Source organism: Phragmites australis, chromosome 23 (assembly GCF_958298935.1).
Source record: "Phragmites australis chromosome 23, lpPhrAust1.1, whole genome shotgun sequence".
Lineage (NCBI taxonomy): Eukaryota > Viridiplantae > Streptophyta > Magnoliopsida > Poales > Poaceae > Phragmites > Phragmites australis.
In genome coordinates, this window is record NC_084943.1 from 20,815,210 (window position 1) to 20,833,128 (window position 17,919).

At 41.3% G+C, this 17,919-nt stretch overlaps 3 protein-coding genes across 3 annotated transcripts; 2 read left to right on the forward strand and 1 right to left on the reverse strand.

The window, feature by feature from the left end:
* Positions 1 to 996: 996 nt before the first annotated feature.
* Positions 997 to 7,075, forward strand: LOC133906163 (CSC1-like protein HYP1). Its single transcript, XM_062347969.1, has 10 exons — positions 997 to 1,282; positions 1,389 to 1,544; positions 2,227 to 2,290; positions 2,570 to 2,779; positions 3,706 to 3,891; positions 4,008 to 4,306; positions 4,448 to 4,724; positions 5,108 to 5,380; positions 6,216 to 6,449; positions 6,616 to 7,075. The coding sequence occupies exons 1-10, from the start codon at positions 1,047 to 1,049 to the stop codon at positions 6,769 to 6,771; spliced, it is 2,091 nt and encodes a 696-aa protein (XP_062203953.1). The 5' UTR covers positions 997 to 1,046; the 3' UTR covers positions 6,772 to 7,075.
* A 3,008-nt stretch (positions 7,076 to 10,083) lies between these two features.
* Positions 10,084 to 11,830, forward strand: LOC133906514 (ethylene-responsive transcription factor ERN1-like). The gene has a single exon (XM_062348440.1). It carries the CDS (start codon positions 10,342 to 10,344, stop codon positions 11,488 to 11,490), a length of 1,149 nt encoding a protein of 382 aa, XP_062204424.1. The 5' UTR covers positions 10,084 to 10,341; the 3' UTR covers positions 11,491 to 11,830.
* Positions 11,831 to 11,865: 35 nt separating this feature from the next.
* On the reverse strand, positions 11,866 to 16,082 carry LOC133906513 (GDP-Man:Man(3)GlcNAc(2)-PP-Dol alpha-1,2-mannosyltransferase). Its single transcript, XM_062348439.1, has 7 exons — positions 15,740 to 16,082; positions 14,181 to 14,467; positions 13,526 to 13,712; positions 13,243 to 13,311; positions 12,944 to 13,137; positions 12,750 to 12,859; positions 11,866 to 12,379 (listed from the first exon to the last, which is right to left on the reverse strand). Exons 1-7 carry the CDS (start codon positions 16,013 to 16,015, stop codon positions 12,138 to 12,140), a joined length of 1,365 nt encoding a protein of 454 aa, XP_062204423.1. The 5' UTR covers positions 16,016 to 16,082; the 3' UTR covers positions 11,866 to 12,137.
* Between the last annotated feature and the right edge of the window lie 1,837 nt (positions 16,083 to 17,919).

Here is a 17,919-nt window from a genome sequence, read left to right on the forward strand (position 1 = left end):
GGCTTTGGTTCCTGCAAAAGATCAGGTAATACACTAGCTGCTTTTTTGGCCTCTGTGTACCAAGTTTTCTCATGCTTAGGCCCTCATTTGCTGCATGGTGACTAACGGCGATAGGATACCGCTTTTCCTCCCCTCTTTTGTTTTTTTAATGGCATGAGTTCTACCTTAATTACTAAGAAGGGAAATGTTTATAGTGTGTATAAGAAAAAAATGAGCACCAAGGGGAGGATATCCCCTTAGAATTTTATTAAGAGGATGTCGTGTCTCCAATCAGACCAGCTCAGTAAAATCATATTCGACTGATTGTTAGTATCGTGAGAGGCTTGATATTATATATAAGAAAGAAAAATAAAGGATAGAGTACCACTTCTTCTTCGAATGAAATAGAATACCATTTGGTGTGTTTGCATGTAGAATCTCCGATTTAAAAGCTGGATCAACGGCTAGATCTTGTTTTTGAAATTAAACTTTAATCATTATTTTCTTGTCACATATATCATTTATAACTAAAAAACCAATACAATATGAAAGTATTTAAAAAATATGAATCTATTTGAATATTTTTTATACACTAAATATATTTATAAGTTTAAAATACGCCTTGTATTTTTAGATGGATGGGTATTTGGTACACTCGGGTAAGAAAAGTCTTCTGATTCCGTAATTCAGCAGTGGAATGGAATGTCACCGTCCAAACAACTCATAAATCTCTTATGTGCTTTGAAATGAGAGAGAAAAATCAAATTGAAAACCAGCGAAGTCTATTGAAAATATTATGTTATCTTTCAGAAAAAAAGAAAATATGTATATTATTACCTGCCACCTGGCAGCAGCGCGCACGTATATACTGCCGGAATACACGTGACGGCAGCCGGGTGCCACGCGTCCCCCTTCCGGATAGACCCACGCCGACCACTGCGTCACACCAGGCGCGCCACGTGTCTCACTGACATTAGTGGCCCACGCCATAACCGTCCCTACCTTTTCCAACGCCTATCGCGATCTCGTCTTGTCTCCGGGAAGCTTTCCCCAGCGCCGTAGGCGCCATGATCCTGTCGGCGCTCGCGACGTCGGTGGGGCTCAACCTGGCCCTCACCGTGGTCCTCGCCGCGGCCTACTCGCTGCTCCGCCGCCGCCCGCAGTACGTCGAGGTCTACTCCCCGCGACGGCCCTACGCGCCGCTCGAGCCGTGGCTCGGCGCCGCGTGGCGCCGCACCGAGGAGGACATCCACGCCGCCGCGGGGCTCGATGGTGTGGTCTTCGTCCGCATCTTCGCCTTCAGGTCGCCCCCCCCCCCCCCAAAATCCCTCCTCGCCGTCGCCTCTCCTCTGTGCTCCCGATTTCGTTCGTTTGTTTGCTCAATCGAGTGAGCTCGTGGGGTGGTGCAGCATTAGGCTCTTCGCGGCGGCCTCGGTGCTTGGGGTCGGGGTGCTCATGCCGGTGAACTTCCTGGGGGACCAGCTGCGGGAGATTGACTTCTCCGACCTGCCCAACAAGTCCGTCGATCTGTTCAGCGTCTCCAACGTCCAGGACGGGTCCAGCAAGTGAGGAATTCGAACTTCTTGTTGCTTCATTTGATGCAAATTTGTGTTTCTTAGAGGGTTTTGGTCTTCTGCTTAGTGAACCAAGGTCAAAATAACTGGTTCATTTAACTGGTTGATTAGCTACATGGTGTGTACTGTATAGTTTAACGTTAACTGAGGTTGTATCTGTGCCCTGATTACGTTAGGACTCCCGAGCTACTCTTGATTCCGTGGTGTTATAGGCTTTTAGCTTCATGGAATGTGGTCTTGTGCTAGTAGTAGGCTCAATTATTAGCTTAGGTTGCTCAATTTGGTAACAAGTTTAGTTTTTCCCCAGTGCTCGTCTAGTGTTCATAAGAATGATGCATGATGATCTTGATTTACCTTATCTGATGAATTACATCATGCTAAATGGCTAGTTTAATGAAAAACCAAGGCTCTGATTGAGAACATGCTTTAGCTCCCTCGAAGAGAAAAAGAAAAGTTGTTTGCGGTATTTACAGTTTGGTGCGGATGACATGCAATGGTTACACTCTGTCCATAGTGTCTGCTTAGTGTTTAATGCTTCATGCTGATGCATTTGTTTGGCTGGAGTGTAAATTTATGATGTATTACAAATTATCTTTATTCTTGAGCTTTCCCCAAAAAATCTTTATTCATGAGCTAGAAATGTACTCATTACCTTTGGTAACTCTGTTTGCAGATTGTGGCTTCATTTTTCTGCTGTGTATATCATAACTGGAATTTCATGCTACCTACTGTATCATGTAAGTAAGTTAATATTTTTGTTTCCTTTGGTTACCTTCTTTCTATATTCGTAGACGCTTTTGTATACATCTTTTTTGCTCAACAGGATACGTCCCTAGTACCCAATATATTAGTATCAATACAGTTCATCACAGCTCATTGTCCTTTTTAATTAATGCATACTCATTGGGTCTGGCATTTCCGCATTTGATCCTACAACTATTTTCTGTAAAATTCTTCTTTAATTTTTACTGATCTTATATGTCTTTATAAACATTTTTCGTGTTGTCTCTTTGCAGGAGTACAAATATATTTCTAGCAAGAGGCTAGAGTATTTTATGACTTCAAAGCCACTACCTCAGCATTTCACAGTTCTTGTTCGAGCTATTCCAGTATCTGATGGTGTTTCAGTGGGTGATGCTGTTGATCAGTTCTTCAAAGAGTATCATTCATCCACCTACTTGTCACACACAGTTGTTCATCAAACTGGCAAACTTCGCCGTCTTCTTGTAAGATTGAATTCTTTTTGCTACTTTCTATTGCTTAATTATGAATAGATGTCTACAACCCTTCACTCCACCGACAATTCTAAATACTTATATGGGGTGTCTGTTGATTGACTTCTTGTGTGTTTTCAATGGATCGTTTGGCGATATATTTGCATGAGAGAAAAAAAACCTAGAATTAGCCTATTAAGTGTACTGGACTTGCATTTTGTTCCAGTTTTAACCAGTCTTTACCTTCTGACTTCATTTACTAGTTTGTTTCCTTGTATTTCTTATAACGATAGCAGCACAGCATAGTTGAAGTTGCAATTTTGTTTGCATTGATGTTTATTCAGTATACAAGATATGTATTATTCAAATTATTACGACATAAAAGTTGTCACAAGCTTACTGTACACAGTGCTCTTAAGACCAATATGTTGGACAACATATACATGTACTGATTTTGTTCCGAAGTAGTACATTGGGTGTCTTCCCCCAAAAATGATACATCGGACATTGTGTTAGGTTGGAGAAGTGCTCTCTAGATCCATGGTTTCACAAATCTGTAATATAAATACCAGATTGCTCCAAAGGAATGCCAAGATGGTGGAAGGAAGAATATAGCTTATTCCATGGGTTTTTTCTTTTTCTCTAGCCTACCCCAACCTGCTTGGGACAAAGGCTTTGTTGTTGTTGTTGTTGTTGTCTATGGTTGTCATCCTTATTTGGTGCATCATTTTCCCGTCACCTTTTTAGCATTTCATTTTTCACAGAATACATTTTCATTTATCCTGGATGCGTCTGTAATTGCTGCTCGTTTGCCTTGCTACCTGGCAGGCTCTAAATCATTCCGTTCCTACATCGAATCAGTTTCACAATTTCTTCATTCTGATTTGCTGAATTTAGGATCTGGTTTCACTAACTCCGATTGTTGCATTTCTGTCCAGAATGATGCTGAGAATATTTGTACAAAGCTTACCAACTTAAAATATGTACGACGGTCTTCTGGAAACCCTCCTAGAAAATTTCTTGGATTATTTGGTAGAAATGATCTTCTTGGAAAATATCAAAAAAGGCTGGAGGACCTAGAAGAGAATGTTAGAATGGAACAATCAGATGCTACTAGGAGACAGGTACAGATTTTTGTATTTATTTGGTATTGCGAAAACTAACTAGATGGGCTCATGGTATACAGGCACAAACATTTTGCGAGTCTCTGATCTATACTTACTGTTTCATATCTCTTCAGGAAATTCCTGCTGCGTTTGTTTCGTTCAAATCTCGATATGGTGCTGCAAATGCAATTTACATTAGGCAGTCAGACAATCCAACTGAGTGGCAAACTGAGCATGCTCCTGATCCTCATGATGTTTATTGGCCTTTCTTTTCTACATCCTTCATGGAAAGATGGATCTCCAAGTTTGTAGTATTTGTAGCTTCAATTCTCCTGATACTTGTCTTTCTCCTAGTTGTGGCATTTGTTCAAGGACTCACCTATCTGGAACAACTAGAGAAATGGTTGCCTTTCCTGAGGAACATACTGGAAATGTTAGTTTCCTTCATAGATTTGTATTTATATTTTCACTGATTCCGTGTCTCGTTATTTGGAATACTTTATCCAATGTAGTGCGTTAAAGGGTAGCCCCACTAACTCACTATCTGGGCTTTATTTTTGTTTTATCCTTGCAGAGCTGCTGTGAGTCAACTAGTTACAGGATATCTTCCCAGTGTCATTCTTCAGTTTCTTTCCTCCTATGTGCCTTCAATAATGAAGCTATTTTCAACTATGCAAGGATTTGTTTCTGTTAGTAGGATTGAGAGAAGTGCTTGCAATAAGATGCTTCGGTTTACAATATGGACTGTGTTTTTTGCCAATGTTCTCACTGGTTCAGTCTTAGGTCAATTCGAGATTTTCCTTGATCCAAAGGAAATACCTTCAAAACTTGCAGTTGTTGTACCAGCACAGGTAGCTCATGGATTTCTTGATTATCTTAATGAATCATGACACAACGTATGTTTGGTCCATCTTTTGGAGTGTTATTCGAGAAAGTTATCAGGAATTACTTCCGGAAACATGTTCTTCCTTCTATGCTTCATACGGCATTTACATTTTCTTTCCAGTGGACATGATACACTTACATTGATATAATGTCTTTGTTTCTTAAGTTAATAGCCTTAGTAACAAGCATATAAGCTTAAACATAGCCTATATAAATGCTATCTGTGTAAACATATTTGTATTGTGAGTCCTTCAATGTAAAACACAATAATCGTTTATTTAGTATGGTATTGGTCTCTATATTAGTTGTGCATTGCTAAATTGTCATTGGTCTTGTGTTTGCTATGCAGGCCTCTTTCTTTATTGCATATGTGGTGACGTCATGGACAAGCATAACATCTGAACTCACTCAAACTGCTCCCCTTTTGTGTCATTTGTGGGGAAAGTGTGCAAGATGTTGCAAGAGGGATAACTCCAAAGCTCCTTCAATGCCTTATCATAGTGAAATTCCACGGATTCTCTTGTTTGGACTTCTTGGACTCACATATTTTATTGTAGCCCCCCTTATCCTCCCATTTGTACTGGTTTACTTCTGCCTTGGTTACTTTATATATTGTAATCAGGTGAGAACATTGCGGTTTATTTTCTTAGTTTTTAATCTGTCTTTTTGCTACGCAACATACAGTCATATAACCTGCATGAAGTTTGAAAGAACAGTGATATCTAGATGTGTCCATGTTTCGGAAGGCAGACAGTTCCTAAACAAAAAAAAAAGATGTGTTCATATTTTGGAAAATTACTGGAATTTGCTTGAGTTCACTGAAGAATTTGGCGAATTATTTTTTGGGTGTGAATTACTATGATAAGTTCACAAACTATAGCATGAGGCGGTCATGAAATCTTGATAATGTGGGTGTAAGGCATATAATGCCAGGTTCTAAGGATGTGTAGCATATAATGACACTGTGCTTCCTGAAAGTAAAAGGTAATCTAGACCATTTAGTGATGAACTTTTGTGACACGTTTTGCATGTAACTGACATGTGTTGAAGCTTTTAGGCATGAAACTTCAGATTTATATTATTTTGTTTTGAATGTCAATGTCTGCTTGTATGTGGATCTCTTGAAGTATTTGCGGATATAGTTACTTCAGTTATGATAATAGAGAAGTGATTACACAATGTATTATTTCGAAATGTTAAAATTCCTATATGAAACACATGCATTCGACGAGTGGAATATTCTGTTACTGGATAAATATAGTTAATCTTCAATTTAATATTTCAAATGCTCTTTTCATGGTGTAGTTGGTCAAGCAGTTCTAGCAGAATAGTAGTATATGCGTTTTAGAAACACCTTAGCTTTGTCTTGTCCAGCTCATTCCACTAGATATTTGCAGTATGCATGTGTTTTACTTTATATGTTGTAGAATGTGTAACTTCGAATGGCACAAATGCAGCTTTTTAATGTGTATTGGCCCAAGTATGATACTGGAGGAAGATTTTGGCCCATCGTGCACAACACAACAATATTTTCTCTGGTGGTGATGCATATAATTGCTATTGGAGTATTTGGGTTAAAGAAACTTCCTCTCGCATCAAGTTTGCTGGTGCCTCTTCCAGTGCTTACCCTTCTTTTCAATGAATTCTGCCGGAACAGATTTTTGCCTTTATTTCGAGCATACTCCACTGAGGTACTATTTTTGTGTGTTTGTACAGGTGTACGTCATATGCATTAGTTTGTGGATCCGTTTACTATTTACTAACACTGATGACTGTTCTGTCACCTCGTCCTTCCGTTGTCACTTCTGTGGCCTGTAATGTGGCAATATCTTCACATTTCACTTTTTGTGCACGCAGTCTTTGATAAAGAAAGATAGAGAAGAACAGAGCAAACCGGAGATGGCAGAATTCTTCAGCAAACTTGTAACGGCATACTCTGACCCGGTGTTGAAACCTATCCAACGCTCTTCAAACTCAGATGAACAAACTGCACCACTCTTGTCTTCCATCTAGATCCAGATAAATCGTAGATGGCAGCTGCCTTCTGAGGTGTGAATTTTGGTTTGGCTTTGACGATCTCATATGCAACAGTACAGGTGTACTTCTTGTGTGTTACACTGTACATACATAGTTTTAATTGTTGTCTGTTGTGCAATGTTTTCTCCCTTTTTGTTGTGGAGTTTGTTGTGTAGACATTAGACACCAAGTTTTGTTGCCTTGCCCCTTTGATGTTGTGTTTGCAATACAAGCTTCTTGTGTGCTGGGTTGTATCTTCAAAATTTTATCATCCTTTTTAATAATTGGTTGTGTACGTCAATATTGCATTGATTTCACCTTATGCAGCAGGTGATTGCTTGCCACTTTGAGCATTTGTGATGAGGTGCAGCTGCTTTATCTCTGTTTTCAGTTTTGTTTAGGTTCTACTTGACTTTTCTTTCGCCGCTCTGAATACATATTACCATATAGGCTTGACTGTCAAAAGTTCTGTTTTCCTGAATACAATAAATTGCAAATAGTGTGGAATCGATCATGATGTGGTAGCTATTGTTTGCCCAATTATATGCTGAGATCATTTGACAAGTTGGCACTCTGTTAGTCACCGTGTGACTTTGAAAGTGTCTTGCTGCTATTTTACTTGCAGTTTTATTCCCCTCAAATGTTGATCCAACAAAGATTTGCTTTGCATAAGCGAACGTATGTGTGATAACAGCTGATGCCAGAGTGACTATTCACCAACCAGAATGACATTGTGGATCTATCAACTGATGCACAGAAACATGATGCACTAACCGCTTGTTATAAAATTCTTTAACCCTTGCTTCATAACCTGTTATTCTTTGATCAGGCCGAATGCGGAAAAACTGCTTAATTTGTGTTCCTTATATATGTGATCGCCACTTGGAGCTGGAACAAAGGTGGTATTCTGATCTATCTTAAAGACGCTTGTTACTTGTAGTGGTGTTGTTAGTCATCCTTGCCAACATCCTCGTGCCATTTGGCATCCTTATTATTTGCTCCTAGGAAATGTACAAGATTGTGTATCCTAATGTGGTATGTGAGAATCCATGTTCACAAGAACCATATCAACACTGTTGCGCCATTTGTCTTGTTCATAGGAAGAGTGTGGATCCTAATTTCTTAGTTATTTTCTTTGAGGGGAAGAGTGTACGAACTAGAAACCCCTGATATGCTGGTGATATTTTTCTGCCAACTTGGATAGAATATAGACCATCATATCCACCTGACATCTCTGTTAATTTATCACGACTTGTTTTGTTCTAATTAAGTCGCTGTCATTTAATTTACTCGTTAAAACTTGTGGACATTTGCTGACATTTTCTTGGTCCTGGTCACAAAGCATGAAAAGGTGTTGTGATGTAAACCTAAGGGGAATGTTGGATTTTGAAGTCCTTTTCTCATTTGTATGTTCTTGGCCAAGATCCAGGGCAATTGCAATTGCCTAGCTTGACCTGGTCACACCGTGTGATCACTAGCAAGACTTGACCAGGACCAAAAAGATAGGAAGTAGAAAGGGTGATAAAAGGCCCAGGTGGTTACGAAATTATGGGTATCTTAGGAGATGTTTGGTTAAGGGTAATTTCCTTAGGAATTTTTGGGGTTCAGTTTAAATTTGAGCTAATGATTAAGGATTAAGAAGCAAACCCTCCATATTCCAAACAGATCCTCATATAATCAAATTTTAATTGTGCTAGCAAATAGACACTCGGTTAATATGTAGCTAGTAAGCTCAAACAGTGCTACTAACATGGGGCCAATCACAAGATGCACAAAATGACACATATACATAAACACAACATGCATATATAGGTGATAAGAGACATCAAGGTATGTGCTATAAAGATATACTCTAGTTTGCAATTTCTTTCAAATAGAATAGAGAGACCAAGTAGCAAGCTTCCGCTGAAAAGAGGACGTGTAAAGGGGCATTGGGTACACCGTCATTGTCATACATGACAAACACAAACGGAGGAGAAGAAAATCAAATTACAGCTAACAATAGTTAACGTTTTAATCAGGGGATTAAGAAAGCAATATAGGCCATGGTTTTCAACATATAGGTTTTTCATATCCACAGGCACTAATTACCATCAAACATGCCTCGAGAACCGTGATATCAAGTTTGACATTGCAAATGATAAGAGTGAGACAAGGTGCCTTACACTAGCCAGTTGGTTGATCAATTCAAACCTACAAGTCACCAATTATATAGTATATACCATATTTACATCAACCTAAAAGCTCTCTGATTAGCACGTAAGACATGAGCTAATGGCCAAAAGGTGATATCTGGATGTCATGGACCAGATCAAAGGCAGCATATATATATAGAAGCTAGATGGGATACCTTTCAATGCCTTTTCCACTTCTTTGTCCCATATCTTGGTACTGTGGTTTAAATAAACGTCAAGTTTACTTGATTGGAGGTAGTAACATCGAATTAGTACGTTAAAAAATCACCTCAGCTCTTTGCTGAAGACCAAACGATGATTTCCATCAACGACAGGTTGGGTGGTTACTCGCGGACTTTCCTCTGTCATCTTCTGGGATATCAATTGGGACATATGTTTTACGAACCTCAACAAGACTACACTAGCCAACATCGATCTATGCGAATCCTACTTTACGATCCTAGATGTATGTATCTATTTGAAGTAAAAAAATCACAAAATAGTGTTCCAAACGTTACGTGTCATTTTTTTCATACAATTCTGCCGACTTCCAAGGGCTGGATTCTCCTTAATTATCACCAACATGAAGATCTCAATTGCTTACCTTGAATATGAAAAAACCACATAAGATTTTCGCAGTAATATAAGTGCTCGATTTTTTACTCTACTACAATCTCGTACATGTCATATCCACCTGCTGACTAGGCCAACACAACCAAACCCTCGTCGTTAGGTAAGCAACAAAGATCACTTCTCTAGTAAAGAGATAGAACTAAACAAGAACATCAATGAATTATACCACTTCCCTAGTAAAAAAACTCGACCACCGCAAGAAAACGTCCCCTCACTTTGTCTTTAAGGGGAGTACTAAATCTTTTATGGATATACTTCTATGACTTGCAAGTAGCTAGTTTTGATTTTAGATGGACAGCCTCTCAATTGTAAGCTCTATCAACAAGCTATTGCTTAGCTCGCTAAAACTAGGAGAAAGTAGATGGCTTTTTATTGAGAAGACATACGCATCAAATACGTGTTAAAGAGGACTCTAGATCAGTTCCTAAACATCAACGAATTAACAAGATATCCGATCTCTTTCGCTAGATCTCCTTGTCTCCCCTCCATAGTACATATGTTTAGCACCAAAATTATACAATGCCAATCCATCGTCATTATCATCAAGGATAACAAAGACAACAACAAAACAACATAGGTTACACACATACACACAATAAATAAACAATGAACAAATGAACTACCATGCACAATGCAAGCAACAAAAAGGCCTCCTCCTCACTTGTCTCCACTCCGATCCCTCCGTTTCTCCCTTATATATAGTAGCACTCTTGTTCATCATCTCCTCCCTCCTCCAAGCTGAGCTCGATCGACTGCGTCCATGGCGAGGAAGCGCAAGGCCTCCCACTCCGCCTCTGACATTGACTGCGGCAACGACGTGCTCAACCCGCCGCCACTGTTAGCGTCCACGGAAGCTTGTGCATGGGCGTCGGGTAGCAGCATGGCCGCGGTGGCGGTGGCGGTGGCCGCGGCACAGCAGCAGCGGGGCAGGAAGCGGTTTGTCGGCGTGCGGCAGCGGTCGTCGGGGCGGTGGGTGGCGGAGATCAAGGACACCATCCAGAAGATCCGCGTGTGGCTCGGCACCTTCGACACAGCCGAGGAAGCCGCCCGCGCCTACGACGAGGCTGCCTGCCTCCTCCGCGGCGCCAACACGCGCACCAACTTCTGGCCGCGCCCCACGCCAGCCGCCGCCGCCGCAGTGCATCCCGTGCCGGCGGCGGCTCCCACGCCGGCGCTGCCGTCCAAGGTCACCAACCTCCTGCTCCTGCGGCTCAGGGCCCGCAACCAGCAGCACCTCAACGCCACCGCGGAACCGCAAGAAACCGCGATGCTGCAGGGGCCGTCGTGCAAAGAAGCGTACGGCACCGGCCACGGCGACGAGTGCGGCTTCCAGGTTGACGACTTCTTGAGCTACGACTGCGGCAGCGACGGAAATAGCTCCCAAGAAATTGAGGAGGAAGAGGAAGAGCAGGAAGAGCTGGACTTCCAGTTCATGGACGCGCACGCCGCGTCGCCGGCGGCGGGAGGCGAGTGCGGGCTCTGCTCTCCGTTCGAGGTGGTGGCGGCGGAGCTCGGCAGCGCGGTGGAAGCCGACAACGGCGAGCCCACGACGGCCGTGCAGGAGCTGATGAGGAGGATGGACTATGAGAGGAAGATCTCGGCGTCGCTCTACGCGCTCAGCGGCGTCTCGGAGTGCCTCAAGATGCGTCTCGGCGACGCCAGCGACGCGGCGCGAGAGCAGCTTTCCGGGCTGAGGGAGGCGTGCCGGAAGAAGCAGCGAGAGACAGTTCAACAGCGCCATCAAGAACAAGAACCAGCGGCCGAAACAGCAGAGCATGGCAAGGCGGTTCAAGAGGAGTATTCAGGCGGCAGCGGCGCCCCGGAGACGGCACGCTCGTCATCCGAGGCAAGCGGCGGCGACGGCGACGTGCTGCTGTGGAGCTCCCTGGACTTGGCTCCCATCTGCTAAATGGCATAGTTTGATCAGCTTAGAGATTTTGTGGTATTCGTTTGTTACATGCATGGCTAATCACTCAGATAAGAAGCCCTGGTGATAACTTGCTTACCCATTTAGTTTGTTCAAGAAAACAGTAAGTTTAGTTCATCAATTATGGAGTTACACCACTCATAGCATTCGTTGAAAATCACCACTGACAAATGGAGCATTTAGTTCCTTGAGTGCACTTGGGGCCCACCAGTCTGTGGCACAATTACACGAGAGGATTTTGTTCAGCTCAAAGTTCATGTACAATGGAAGCATTCAAGTTCACAATGATGAGCTTGAAAATTGAAGGAATAAACTCAGCAAATGACTGGAATGCTGCTAGAAAGATTCAGAACAGTGTGGGCCGTGAATCCGTGATCGCCATTTCGTCACTGTTTTGTTGCTAATCAAAGTACCATACAAAGTGAACGATATCATTTCTGCGATCTGTTTTCTTTACAGTGGTGGTACATAATGCACATTTCAGCCATCTAGAAAAAGGAACAGCTCAAACCAAAACTCTGCATATGCAGTACGCAAGCAAGATACAGCTTTCAGTCTCAGAAGATAGAATCACTTTATCATGTGCAAACTGTTAGTGCTTTCTGATTGTTTGAGAAAACAGCGGCTTGTCAAGCTTCCGCTAACAAAATTGGGCAGATAGCCTCAGTGAAATCTTCATGGAATCTTTGTTCTGAAAATCTTTGAGCACGCTTCCGTGCCGCAGCTGCCATTTCTTGCCTCTCTGGCTCTGGCATCCTCAAGACCTTGTTAATTGCCTCAGTGTATTCTTCCTTCTCGGAGGCTAGAAATCCTGTTTGATGGCGGTCCTCATCTAGTACAATGTCCATCATTGGTCCCGCGGATTTATGAGCTGCAGAAAGTAGGCAGTGTTATGTTTCCAAGATTAATGTACACATCAAAGATATGACTTATGCACCAGTCTTCTTAGTTGGTGACATCGAAAATCCAACCTATGCGTGTCTAGCCCCACCTGCAGTGGTGTTTGGTTCATGGCTTTAAAAATCCATATTACCCTTAGTATTTAACCCAAAAATTGCAGTAAGGAATATACTGAAATGTGGATTTGATGTTCAGAGCAAAAATAGAAATTATTTTTCAAATAACTGCAACTTGCAACCAAACCCTTGAACTGGGAACGCATCCTGCCAACACTATCCTTGGGGAGAATGAAGTTGAGGACATCAACTAAAGATCAATAGGATACTCGGGAAGTTACTTACCAATTGGAATAGCTCCAGCTGCCATGTACTCAACAACACTAATTCCAAAATGCTCATCTGTCATGGAATGGAGCCCAACAATGGCACCTCCAAGAAGCTGTACCAAGTCCCTGTTAAATACATGAACACACTTGTTAATTGATAAAAGAACATGGATGGTGAGAATTTTTTAGTACTAGGTTGAACACAAATACCTGTAAGAGATATCCTTGTGAAACTCCACAAGCTCATCTATGTGTAGTTCAGTAGATCTGTCCTTAAGCTTTTGTAGTCTTTCCAGATCCTCTTTATTCCGGCAACTACCGACAAATTGAAGCTTTGGCTTAGGAAAGTCAGGGTCTAGCCTTTGAAGAGCAAGTGCAAATGCCTCCAGCTGAAGACCATGCGCCTGGTTGAAGAGCAAGATAGGTACATGTTACTCTGAACTGGGATTTGGGATAGTGGTAGAAAAGCTCTTGTGCTAGAAATTTCACACGATGTTAAGCTGAAATACCTTTTCTGGGCGGAACTGTGCAACTGATATAAGAATAGGAGGCGTTGTCGGTCTTTCCAGGGGAAGCATCTGTTTAATTCATCAAATGTCTCTGATTAGTACCAATGGTATCATCGCGAGTACCAACCGAATCAACTCCATTTAATTATATAGTAGGTTAGCATGAAAAATAATAAGTTAATTTGCTTCCAAAATGTGTTCAGATGATGATAACACATAAAATTGATTGATTGGGATTGATAAGAAAAGTTTAGCAACATAGATGGTTGGAGTCTAGACATGCCTGAAGAGCAGAAGTATCACATGGAGGGTACACCCTCCTAGTACGCTCTGGGATCTTCCAAATATTTACAATATGGGACCTCGTCCATGAGGAATTAACCATTACAAGATGTGCACACGAACCCACCAGACCATATAGCCAACTGAATACAGTATAGTAGAGGATTTTGCATCGTGACATCCAAATGCTACAGTCGAATGAGTACCCAGTTAGTTTTCATGGTTGATATTATTACACAAGGAAAAAAAACAGCAACCATTCACATATAGAGTAACAAAGATAGTTAAGATCTCATGTCAAACTATGGCAGCTGCAAAAAACATTTAGATTGCCAAAACTAAACCAAGTTAAGTCATGTTGATTAAATATTAAGCCAATAAGTGGACATAATTTATTAATGAAGTATTACACGATCCTGTTAATCCATATTACTATATCTTAAGAGGGAAGAAACATGAGTTACTAAAGAGAATAAGATAGATTAAGGTAGGACTCAGGAGAACAGGCATGGTTAGCTAATACACTGTTGGCTATTTTAGCATGTATAGTGAGATTTTGATTTCCCAGGTACAATAATGCATCATGGTTTGCTGAAGTACATATATTGGTACACCAATAAGAAGAACCAAAGCGAATTACTCTGTGTAGTGCATACCTTCCTGTGATACGAGAGTTGTTATTGTACATAAAACTGCGCTGCTTAACACGTCCAACCATATCAGAACTGATTGTAGGGTAATGAGTGTAGCAGATGACTCTACAACCAAACAGCCGAGCTAGTGGATATGTAAAAGCGTAGCCACTCGTATCAAAGTAGAACTGGGGGGTAAAGTTAGTGAGCGCCTCCCATGCCAGATAAACTGAGCCAAAACTTTGGCCAATCATTGTGAAGTGGGGATAAGTGCTTGCTTCGATCCACTTTCTCTTATTCAAGTGAAAAACCTGAAAAATGCAACCCAAACAATTTAGAGATAGCGCCAGTATGTCACATCTGCCAAAAATAAATTCGTTAATTTCGGAAACACAATGGCATGTGCAATAGTATGCATTAATATGAAGGACAAAATGTAACACACATTTCCCACATTCAGGGAGATAATAAAGGCACATTCTGTTTAATTTAAAAGGATGTTGGAAAATGCTTTAAATCTCTATATACAGTAGAGGCGCCACACTCACTTTGCAACTCAAATATATAATGGAAAACTTAAAACATTGCATCCTTTTCTCAATAGATTTGGCATCACTGTTGTTTACCATGATTCTAATTTTATCCACAATGTATTCAGACTAGGGAGATAATCTCACTTTTTCCATGAGCTGTCTCCACCTAAAGCTACCGAGTACCAAGATCTATTTTTTTTAAAAAAAAACATAGAATGTATTTAGACCAACAACAGCTACTATAGCCCAATAGAAGAATTAATCATGTAACAACATTCTTTGTTTTAGAAATAAGAACAGAGCAAGATCTAGGCATAGGTCATTGTAGTCATCAAGCAAACCAATAAGACCTTCCCCAAAAATATAGCCTTAATTAGGATTATAGCTTCTAAGAGGTAACTAGTTGGTATCTGCAAAATGGATACTATTATAAGCCTGTTCCCGGTAAATTGGGAAACAATAGCAGCTAAAAATGAAATCAAGATCCAACTTTTACCCAGTAAGGAGTAATTTGCAGTATAATCGTAAGCAACATAATCTTAATTCAACTCATTGCACAGCGAGTGATCTTATCAACTACACATTAAAACCCGATATTTGGTTAACTCTAGTACAATACCTCTATTTGTCCCATGTCCGAAACGAAACCATCAAGACATAAGCAGTCCACAGCACATAAAGTACCAAATGTTTAACTTATGCAGAGGAAGCAAGTTATACTCTGCCGCATAATTCGTACTAAGGAGACCTAATCCAAAACAAATCCAAGAATAACAGAAGCTAACGAAGATGGAGAGTTGTGCCACCAACAGTTGCGACAAAGCAGGTCATACTATTGGACTTCCAAAGCAGCAATGGACAACTAGAATAAACCGCGAGCTAATCCAGACCAAATTAAAAAGAAACGACTAATCAACCGCCACCAAGATCTATCCTTTGAACTAAATTGATCTAAATTTACAGGAAAACAAGCAGGCAGACAGCCAAGATCCAATTTTTTTGTTTTTTCACTTCAAAGAACAAACCCCGACCGATCGGGCCGCGCCGTACCTGTGGCGGGCGAAGAAGGCGGACGCCGAACCGGTCGAGCGCGCGGGCTGCTAGGCCGTCGGGCGAGGCGTCGGCGTCGCCGGTGAAGACGGCGCAGGGGAGGCCCGGGCGGAGCTCCTGCACGGCGCGCACCGCGCACCAGAGCACGCGCTCCCCGCCACCACCATCGTTGGTGTACGGGTGGAAGAACCCCACTGCTGGTACGGGCGCGGGGCAGCGGAGGAGGCGCCGGAGCGCGGCGGCGAGGAGGGCGAGGAGGCCGGCCAAGATCGCCATTGGTGCAACGCGATGAGAGCGACGGCGACTCTCGACGGGCTCGGAAGCGCAGGTGGGTCGGTGGCTTGAGCCTTTGGGCTTTAGATATTTTCTGTGGCTGGCCCATGGGCTGAATATGAGCCGAAAGAATTCGAGTCCCGAGATTTTTTATTTTTTTATGTTTTTATTAAAAATTTAAATAAATAGATTCCTCGTTAAAAAAATTACGAAACTAGACGCCTATGACCCCCTGAGAGGCGGTTAGGCCTGCTAATCACCCCCGAGAAAAGGCGATCGTACCGATCGATCGAATTGGGCTAGCTAAGCTTCCTAGAGTGTTCCTTTTCCTTCTTTTACATTATGCAGAAGACTGGATTCATCCCACGCTCATATGTGGAAGAATTTCCAAATATATATATATATATATGTGTGGGGGGTGGTGAGGCTATTCTGCGTCTATGTGTAATTGCTATTCGCACTACGCACATTTTCCAGTTACAACCCGAAACACTATAAGTTATAACTTGTTAGGTAGACAGTTACAACTTCACATACAGAAATGCATAATTGCAACACGATAAGTTAATACTGTGAGTTACAACTTGTTATTCGCACTGCGCACATCCCCAGTTACAACTCGAAACACTGTGGGTTACAACTTGTTAGGTAGATCAGTTACAATTTTACGTCCATAGATATATAATTGCAACACGAGAAACTAACACTGTGATTTATAACTTGTTATTCGCACTGCGCATATCCCCCAATTACAATCCGAAACACTGTGATTTACAACCTGAAATACTGTGAGTTATAACTTGTGAGATGTGCGCAGACATGAACTACAATGAGCATACCTGCAGAATATACATACAGTGTGTGTGTGTATATATATATATATATATATATATATATATATATATATATATATATATATATATATATAATTTTAGAATGGGAATCGAGAATGCCAGCCCTTCCTTGCGCATTTGTTTTTTAGATAAAAGAAATAATTCTGGTTTTTTTTATTCTCGGATGCATACAGCTCCTTGCGCATTTGTTGCCTAGCGGAACTAGACAGGCCATTTCCTTTAATTCACTTTTCAAAGATAATGGAAGGGTGTTCAATTCTAACCGCTGCATCATGAGATGACTGTTTCCTAAAGGATCGCAAACTTTCTCTCCGTTCCCAAGAACCGACTTTGACTGCTACTCCTTATAACTTTATGTAAGTTTGTAGTAATGAAATTATTCTCTTATGCAAACATTTACGGAGACAAATCCAGAAATATAATTTTTCTATAAAGAATCCTTATATAGTATTAGACATTTCGATGGTCAAATATTAGGAAGTTTGACGACATGGATCGTAGAACGTCAATAAAAAAGAATAAAGGGAGTATATGCTATTCCCTTTATTCATATCGCGAGTCATAATATTCGATTTCCTTGTTCCCATAAACTACCCGTGTGTGAAGTCAAGTTTGTGATACACGTTTATCATACAGCCGCAAGGAATTGACCACAGCTAGGTAATTGATTATACACGCTGAAAACATCTAAGCAAGGCCAAGTCTAACTGAACCACTTGTCAACCAAACCAATTACGTTACTAATCCAACTAAACCTAACCAACCAGGACTGATCACTGTCCGTCCGTCTCGGTCGATCGGTTGCTAATCACCCGCTGCACGCCTCAGATCTTCCTTTTTTTGAAATAATATTATTTTATTAAAAAATTGTAAAAATATAATTTAAAAATGAGAAAACTACAGATATATGTGTCAATCCGCACTCTAATTGTCAATAACACCTTAGTCGGCGGCACTCCAATTGTCTATAACAGCCTAGTCAGCAATTAGAGTGCCGACTATCACCTATTTCTGCAACTTTCCCATTTTGAATAATAGTTTTGCATTTTTCTA

Coding starts and splice junctions, on each gene's coding strand:
- LOC133906513 (XM_062348439.1), bottom strand. CDS start 16,015: ATGGCGATCTTGGCCGGCCTCCTCGCCCTCCTCGCCGCCGCGCTCCGG. Junction 13,312..13,525: donor GTGATACTTCTGCTCTTCAG/GCATGTCTAGAC, acceptor TGAATTAAACAG/ATGCTTCCCCTGGAAAGACC. Junction 12,860..12,943: donor CACAAGGATATCTCTTACAG/GTATTTGTGTTC, acceptor TGTATTTAACAG/GGACTTGGTACAGCTTCTTG.
- LOC133906163 (XM_062347969.1), top strand. CDS start 1,047: ATGATCCTGTCGGCGCTCGCGACGTCGGTGGGGCTCAACCTGGCCCTC. Junction 1,283..1,388: donor GTCCGCATCTTCGCCTTCAG/GTCGCCCCCCCC, acceptor GGGGTGGTGCAG/CATTAGGCTCTTCGCGGCGG. Junction 5,381..6,215: donor ACTTTATATATTGTAATCAG/GTGAGAACATTG, acceptor GCACAAATGCAG/CTTTTTAATGTGTATTGGCC.
- LOC133906514 (XM_062348440.1), top strand. CDS start 10,342: ATGGCGAGGAAGCGCAAGGCCTCCCACTCCGCCTCTGACATTGACTGC.